General features: G+C 57.5%; 2 protein-coding genes across 2 annotated transcripts in view; one reads left to right on the top strand and one right to left on the bottom strand.

Annotated features, from left to right (window-relative positions):
• LOC106117572 (chromatin modification-related protein eaf-1) overlaps positions 1–1,960 on the top strand; it is an 11,494-nt gene extending 9,534 nt beyond the window's left edge. The window contains exons 20-23 of the mRNA XM_013311934.1: positions 4–179; positions 422–535; positions 623–830; positions 902–1,960. Of these exons, the coding sequence (XP_013167388.1) occupies positions 4–179; positions 422–535; positions 623–830; positions 902–1,101 (698 nt within the window). The 3' untranslated portion in view covers positions 1,102–1,960. The remainder of the gene's footprint in view (positions 1–3; positions 180–421; positions 536–622; positions 831–901) is intronic.
• A 2,220-nt stretch (positions 1,961–4,180) lies between these two features.
• LOC106117571 (uncharacterized) overlaps positions 4,181–8,517 on the bottom strand; it is a 21,766-nt gene continuing 17,429 nt past the window's right edge. Inside the window, exons 8-10 of the mRNA XM_013311933.1 lie at positions 6,657–8,515; positions 6,105–6,539; positions 4,181–5,938 (exon numbers count right to left, since the gene is read on the bottom strand). Coding sequence (XP_013167387.1) covers positions 4,417–5,938; positions 6,105–6,539; positions 6,657–8,515 — 3,816 coding nt within the window. The 3' untranslated portion in view covers positions 4,181–4,416. The remainder of the gene's footprint in view (positions 5,939–6,104; positions 6,540–6,656; positions 8,516–8,517) is intronic.

Below are 8,517 nucleotides of genomic sequence, written 5' to 3'. Positions count from 1 at the left end.
GAGCGGGCGGAGGCGGGGGGGCGCGCATCCCCTCCCCGCGCGAGCTGGCGGCGCACACGCAGAGCATCATGCAGGGCGCGCTCATCAAGAAGAAGCTGGAGGAGCAGCGCGAGAACTACCGCCGCCGCCACGACCCCCACCACAAGCAGCCCACGCCCATCTCCTTCACGCCCACCTCGGTCTGTGCATTCCTCTCCCCTGCACCTTGTTCAACTAATTACGGAGAGGCTGAAACCAGCGCGGCCCTCACTGATAACCTGGAGGCGGCGTCGGTTGAGCACATCTTCTAGTAGCCAACAACAATATCTAGTTTATGTCTTTGTTAATATAAATATATAATGTGTATATATATATATACACATATATATATATTGAATCGTTTGGTCAACTTTACTGACCGGGAAACCGCGGGTCGTTACAGGTGCTGCGCAAAATGACCGCAGACAAGGAGGCGGAGGCGCCGAGTCCCAAGCAGCAGCCGCCGCAACCCTGGGCGCAGCCGCCCAAGATGCCGCAAGGACGACCCATAGTCAAGGTAAATCAGAATAGAAGAAACGGGAGAGGAGGCGAGGAGGCGAGGAGGCGAGTCGCAGCAGTGCTGTAGCGGTCGTCGTGTCCGCAGGGAAACCAGAGCGGCGCCGCGACCGCGCCCTTCGGCCAGCCGGAGTACGCGCCGCACCACTACCTCGGCCAGCAGCAGATGGCGGGCGTGCGCGCCTTCCCCCAGCCCGCGCCGCGCCAGCAGTACGCCGCGGGGGCCGGGGGGCGCACCTCCGCACCCACCACGCTGCAGCAGCTGCTGCTGCAGTCGCGCCAGCGCTCGCTCAACGGTAAACTTGTACCGCGTGTCGGTGTTGCGAGCTCGGGGGGCTCGGTGTAACGTGCGGTGTGCTGGTTGCAGAGCTGGGCGCGGGCGGGGCGGGCGCGGGCGCGGGCGGCGGCGACAACCAGCTGGCGCGCTGGTTCTCGCCGGAGCTGCTGGCGCGCGCCTCCGCCGGCAAGCTGCCCTCCGTGCACGTGCCCAACGCCGTCGCCCTCGAGGACCTGGAGCGCCACCAGGCGCAGCTGGCGCCGCACCCCGCGCAGCCCGTGCGCAACTAGCGCCGCCATCGCCGTCGCCACCGCCACCGCCATCGCCACCGGCACCGGCGTCGCGACACAACAATTCTAAAGGACTTAAACCCTGCAATATTATAAGTTCGATACGTTTGGCCGGGACCCACCTCCCCCCCCCATCTCCCCCCTCGGCTCCGCGTCAATGTATTCACTGAACCGTATGTTTCCATTTAATGTGCCCGTCTCTTTTGTAATTTTTATTGTAAATTAGTTAATTGTGCGCGTGTGGGCAACAATGGCAGCGCCCTGCCGGACAGAGGAGGTGCGTCCCTCCGAACCTGTAAAAATACCCTCATCAGAAGTAGGTGCGCTTACGTTACCATTACCACCAATTACAAAATAGATGAGAAAATTTGTAAATGAGATAAATGTAATAATTGTCTCCGCAAGACGTCGAATAAACTATAAGCAATATGATGTGGTCGCGAGCGGCGCGACAACTTCACACTTTACCATTAGCTAGACTTTGATTACAATTTATCAGTTTTAGATAATAATAATAACGAGCCTTACGATTGTATCGAGGCGCAGATCGGAGCTGCGGCTAGCCGGCACCGTGTGTCATGTTGGAGCGCGCCCGACTGCCAGATTGGTTGTGAGCGCAGCAAGCGGCGCCCCGAGCGCATCCTACTCTTGTAAACATTATTGTTGTTGCGTCGTTCTTGAGAGCATACGATAAAGTTTTACCTTTCAATATCATCAGATTTGACAATGTTGTGTTGTGTTTATGCACTTTTCAAAAAGAGATGTGAAGGTTGACGATTTTCCCGCTGGCGAGGTAATGTTGAGTAGCGCGGGGCCCGCGCAGACGCCGGCTCCGGCCCCGGCCCCGGCCTCGGCCCCGGCCCCGGCCCCGGCCCCGGCCTCGGCCCCGGCCTCAGCCCCCGCCCCCGCCGCCGCCCCGGGCCGCCGCGCATTTATTTTACCCTTTTACTTTTTTTAAAAACCTATTAAATGTTACAACTTAACAATTAAGGAGCATTTTTACATTCACTTGGGGATGTTTAGAAATGATATAAAATTTTGAAAAGTTTATTTTAAATGGATTCCCCGGAGGGTGAGAGCGTCGCGCGGCGCGATGCTGTGCGATGCGGTGCGGTGCGGCCGGCGGGCGGGCCCCGCGCGCCGCGGCATCAGATGCGCGCGGTCAAATGCTGGACTGTTTGTTTAGAAACGCGTCTCGCGACCGTTTTTGATAAAAGAAAAAATGTCTCCTGTAAGCTTTAAATTATTGAATAAAGAGAAATTTGAAAGTTGCGTTTGTTTTTTTTTTCAATAATCTCGATTTATGATCGAAATATGTAACATATAGAAAAACCAGTTGGTGACATACTCAAAACGAGAACAAGGATATCTGAACCCGTGAGAGAGGCGCTGAGAGGCGCTGCTGTCGATAATGGTTCTCAGAATATACAGCTCGTTCGGGAATTACAAAGCTTAGTCGCTTGAGGGCTTCAAATTTTGAAATTTATTTTACATTTAATCAAATGTCTCAAAAATTCTTAGATATATGTATATATTAAAACACAGTTTTTGTTTCATAAATTACACCTTTTTGCAAAACAAACCTTTGTCATAAAATGTACAGAAGACTTCCAAACACGAATGTTGGAACAAAAATTATATTTTTGGCAACCGCCTTGAAATCGCTGCCAATTTTTATTGTGACATAGAAAGTTCAATTTAAAAGATTTTTTTGTCTTTGGTAAGATTTTAGCCAAATTCTTGGCTGGCTAATAGCTATTTTGCCACAAATTAACTAAAATATATTTAGAAGGTGTCGGTTTAGGCAAGGTCCCCAAGATACTGGCAGCGTTCCCCCTTTGAATACTAATTCTTTGTCCGAGGTAGCTGCCAACTCTTCGGTCCCCTGTGATGTCGATTAACTTTTTTGATATTTCCTTAAAAAGTCTTAGAGCTCTATGACCCCACGGACCAAGGGTCTCGACGTCGAATGGGACAAAATCATATTCGGAGCCCAGACCGACGTGTATTTGCTTGCTTTAACATTTTCTGCCGCTTCACAAGCCGCACCCGCTCTGTTGTTGGTTCCATGTAGTTGGGCAGGGGCCAGCGTGTCTGAACAGGTTGCATCTCATACCAGCACAGTTAGTAGTTTAACAGTGGTAGAGCCCGCTTTAACATCTTCGCACGAATTGTCCCGGCTTGTCTGGTGAAATACCACGACCACACAGAACACAGGCGTGAAGTGGGAACAATTCCGCGTTTCGTCTGTTGAGTGTGCGTCCCGGAGGCCTAATTTAGTCCTCTTTCCCTTCCTACCCTTTTTCTTATAAGGAAAGGATGGGTAGTGGAAGTGGACTTTCCGGATGAGAGGATGCATGGAAATGTTTTCTTTCTGTGCATCCTCTCCTCCGTCGATTAAAGGTAGGCAACGCATATGCGATTGCGTATGTCTATGGGCAACGGTCACTTCGCTATTTCAGCGATTTCAGGTGGCCGCTCGCTTGTTTGCCATCTTATGATATAAAAAAAAGGCACCCGACCCAACATCCATGGATTCAAACTCACACCGGACGATAGAATATCGAATTAATTTTGTATGATGATTCATGTTGTACTTCATAGACGTTGGTCTTAGTGTCAGACCTTACGCGCATTACGAACAACTATGAAGTATCAAGAATCGATCTTGTAATAATATAAGTCAAAAAATAAATACTGAAACTTAGGTACTTTTTGAATTTATTACAGATATTTAGCTGTCTAGCGCAATTATAACAGTCCTTTTTGTTTCTCAAACTTTCGAGCTTCTTTTAATTTTAAATGAAAGTAAGTTAACATATTTATATCATTGAAATATCTTTTAAGGGGCGTTTTTTCTAAGAAAATAAAAATCGATTAGCAAACTGAATAGGTTAGGTTTGAAACATTATGAATGAAAATAAAAAGATATAGGTAAAGTTTCATCGGTGTTTGTATTAACCAATATTGCTTAACAAATTCAGTGCCGCCACAATATTTACTTATTAAAGTTGACTCTGAGGAACCGAACGTTGTGACGTAGATTGGGAGGTGGCAGAGGAATAAATGTACACAGTAATAACCAAAAATCGTTTAATCATTCTTATCAGTCAGGAACATAGAGACAGGAGTACAACAAATAATGGACACTTAATCTACCACTACTGATGCTAACACATACTAAAAGTTAACCGATTAACTTATTCCCTAAACTAAATGACTTCGAGATAGTTAAAGTATTCAATAGCTGCTGCCACTTGGTGGTTAAAAGTGAAAATAAAAGGTAACTTAAACTCTAATACATTGTGTAATTGATCACTGTTGATTGGGGACTGGTGCGGGGTCGGGGTCTAATTCGGGGCCGAGGCCGGGGTCTGGTTCGGGGCCGAGTCCGGGGTTTGGTTCGGGGCCGAGTCCGGGGTCCGGGTCGGGACCGAGTCCGGGGTCCGGGTCGGGACCGAGTCCGGGGTCCGGGTCGGGACCGAGTCCGGGGTCCGGGTCGGGACCAAGGTCTGGTTCGGGGCGGGCGAGGTCGCGCACGCGCACCACGGGGCTGACGCTCATCACCTCGCGCAGCTGGCGCAGGCTGACGGCCACCTCCGCGGCGCCGAGGTGCAGGCGCGTGGTGACGCCGCCCAGCCCCTGCAGCCGGGGCCGCGTGCCGTAAAACGAGTACTCCTCGGACTCCGATTCTGGAGTTTCATTGTGCGAAGACAATTTGGCTGTGGATTTCCTGGCGACCCCCTGGCTGGGCAGCTTGGCGGTGGACTTGCGCGCGCACCGGCGAGGCGGGAGGTCGACAGGGGCGGCGGGGCCGAGGGTTGAGAGCGGTCGCTTGCGGCTGCCGAGGGCGGGGGCGAAGTCGCCGTGCGCCGCCAGCGTGTGCGCCCTCAGATGGTGCAAGTATTTAAATTGACGCATACAATGGACGCAGAACAAGTTCTTTTTGGGATGGAGCACCTTGTGGTAGACGTAGCTGGGGGCGGCGTCCGGGTGCGTCGCCTCGTGGTGGGCGGTCAGAGCGTCGATGTTCTTGTGCAGCGTGAGGCAGGCGCAGCACTTGACGACGATCTCTCCCTCCTTGGCGAGGGGCGGCGCGACGCCCTCGTGCGTGTGGCGGCGCGCCTCCTCCGCGGCGAGCGCCTTCTCGCAGAGCAGACAGACCAGCTTCGTGTGGGCGGCCAGAGGTGGTCCGGCGGCGCGCTGGTTCCTGGTCACCATGCGAGCGGCCAGATTCTCGTGTCGGTCGCGCAAGTGCTTCAGCACGCTTTTTCTATGGCCGTTGTAGTCGCAGTGAGCGCAGAAGTAGGGCTTGATGTCGTCGTGTCGGATCACGTGCGCTCTAAACTCCTTGAGGTCGGGCAGCATGTCCGCGCAGAAGGGGCACACGTGCGCGCCGGACGGGGGCGGGGGCGGGGGCGCTCTCTGGGGCGCGGCCGCGGGCTCGTCGATGACCAGCTTGTCGTCGTCGTCGTCGCTGTCGCTGTCGCGGGGCGAGGGCGCGTGCGGTGGCGGATGAGGGTGAGGGCGCGGCGACGTCGGCGGGTGCGGGGCGCGTAGGTCCGGGGGCGCGACGTGCTCCTCGTAGCGCACCTCGAGCAGCGAGTTGTCGTCGGGCGCGGGGTCGGGCGGGGGGTCGCGTGCGGGGCGTGGGGCGGGCGCGGTGCCTACGCTGGGCGCCTGCGCGGCGACGACCGCGGCGACCCAGGCGGCGCGCAGTGCGGGGTCGCGCGGGGCCTCGAGGGCGCGGGCGCCGGGCTGGGCGTGCGCAGTCCTGCAGTGGAACTGCGCCTCGTGGTAGTTCTGGAACTTGTCCGGGCAGACGCTGCAACTCCACCTGCACCAGAACGAAACGATTACAATTAAATTACTGTGATCGTGTAGACGCTTCGGTCGCCATCTTTCTATACAGAAAACTAAAAAGTTAAGCTTAATATTTCGAAAAAGTAAATAGTATACGACGACGGCTCCGGCGTGAATGGAAAGCGTCGACCGGCACTCGCCTGATCTTGTTCAGCTCGATCTCCAGATGTTCTCGCATCGCCTTCTCCTCCTTCGAGGCCGCGCCGCACTTGGGACAGCAAAAATTTTCGTTTTCGGGAGCACCAAATTTGCCGAACGATTTCACTAGAGCTTCGATGTTGTAATCGTTAACATCTTCGGCGACCTGCGCGGACACTCCGGCGGCGGGGGACGGGGCGGGGGCCGGGGCGGGGGCGCTGGCTGAAGGTGATTCGACGGAGGGTCCTTTCGATGCGTTAATTCTGTTCCTCTCAATGGCGAGGAACTGGTAGTCGAGGACTTTGGCGATCCACATCTCGATGCGCGGATCGACGGGCAGCTCGATGGCGTCGCGCGCGCGGCGATGCTCGGTGGTCATGTGGTCGGCCAGGCCGGCCTTGTGGAACGCCTTGTACGAGCAGAACACGCATCCCCACCTGCGAACGACGCATATCACTGACTTTGACTACTGACCTCGCAAAACCTACACCGTACTCTGTTCGATGTGCAGCAACCAATGCTGCAATGCTGCAGTACTGCAATGGTGTACTCACTTCCGGCACTGCAGCTCCTCGTACAGGTGCGACTGCATCCGGTCCCTGCTCTCCTCGGCCACGTCGCTGCACAGCGGGCACTTGTAGTGCAGCCCGGCCGGCTCGCATGGCCGCCCGAACCTCTCGTACAGCTCCTCCCCCTCGCCCTCACCCTCACCCTCGCCCTCACACGCCACCGGCTCGCGCTTCACTATGTTCAGATCGATAGAGAGCGCGATGGGCGCGGTAGGCGCGGTGGGCGCGGTGGGCGTGGAGAGCGCAGGGGGTTCAGAGGTCGCGGCGGGCGTGGTGGGCGGCTCGGCGTCGTCCTCCGCCTCGGTCTTGACGCGTGCGTGAGGTGCCGGGGGTAGGGGGCCGGTGCGCAGGCGCTGGTGGCGCCACCGCGGCATGCCGTCGGGCTCGTCGGGGACGGTGCCCTCGCGGTAGTACACGTAGAACGTCTCATCCCCGCTCTCGGGATGAAACTTGGTTCTATGCTTGGTCGCATTTTCCAAGGTGGAGGTTCGGAAAGCGCAGTAGAAACATTTGTACTGCATCTTGCAGCCGTGCACCTCGGCGCAGTGGTCGACCACCTCCTGGCGGAGCATGCTGCGGTACTCGCAGACGCCGCACTGCCAGGGCTTGAGGTCCATGGTGGGGGCGGCGGGCGGCGGCGCGGGGCCGGGCGCCAACGCGGGCGGCTCCTCGCGCACGGCGAGCGCGGCGCCGGCGCCGGCGCCCGCGTGCCTGTCGGCGAGATGCCTGTCCACGGCCTGGCGGCGGTAGTGGAAGAAGGGGCAGGCGGGGCAGGCGTACAGCTTGGGGCCGTGCATGCGCATGTGGGCGAGGACGCGCGCGGCGGTCAGCTGCTTGGCCGGGTGGAGGCGGTGCGCGGGCGGGCAGTGGGCGCAGCGGAAGTCCGCGGCGGTGGAGTGCAACGCCTCCCAGTGGTGCTTTAGCATCTCCTCGCTGAGGGAGATGTAGCAGCAGCCGGGCGCGCCGCACGTGTAGCGCAGGCGGTCGGGCACGTAGCGCGGGTAGAGCGCGGCGCGGTCGGGCGCCAGGGAGGGCGCCAGGGGGGCGGCATGGGGGGGCGGGGCTTCGGGTCGAGGCGCCGCCAGGGAGCTGGACGCAAGGTTGACCATCTTGTCGAAGTGCTTCTCGTTGGTCTCGAGGTGGGGCACGGGGTTGACGGGCGCGGAGTGCGGGGCGGGGCGGCGCGCTGCGTGTAGCTGCAGATGGCGCGCCATGTTGAGCCGCACCTTGGTGCTGTACTCGCACACGGCGCAGAACACCAGCTCCTCGAGGATGGGGTGGATGGGCAAGCGATGGACGTCGCCGGGCCCGAACCTGGTCATCTTGGAGGGCGGCGGCGCCGACTCCGTTTCGCTCTCGACGGGGAGCGTTCTCTTGGAGGCCTTCCTCTTGGGCGCGTCGGACGCGAGGAGCTGAGGCTTGCCGCCGGTGAGCACGTTGGCGGCGACGAGGTGCTTTGCGACGCCGTGGTCGGTCAGCAGGTGCTTGCGAACGAGGGCGAGGGAGGCGTAGCGCTTGCCGCAAAGGGCGCAGGTGCCGGAGCAGGGGGTGTCGCGGCGGGCGCAGTGGAGGGCGCGGTAATGGTCGAGCAGGGCCGCCTTGCCGACCAGGGCGGGGCAGTGGGCGCAGGGAAACTCCTCGCGCCCAGCGTGCACCCCCAGGAGGTGCCTTTTGAATATTAAAGCAGTTTTGAACGTTGCGGAGGGACATACGCCGCACTTGAACAATTGCGATTTCTCCACCAGTATCGGTGGGTCGCTGACATTGGCGGAGACGTCTAAGGTGCCGCCGCAATTATCGTCGTCGCTGTCCAAGCAAATAATCTCGGAGCTGGTGTCGTTGTCCG

Source organism: Papilio xuthus, unplaced genomic scaffold, assembly GCF_000836235.2.
Source record: "Papilio xuthus unplaced genomic scaffold, Pxut_1.1 DF827679.1, whole genome shotgun sequence".
NCBI lineage: Eukaryota > Metazoa > Arthropoda > Insecta > Lepidoptera > Papilionidae > Papilio > Papilio xuthus.
This window is presented reverse-complemented; position numbering and strand designations above follow the sequence as displayed.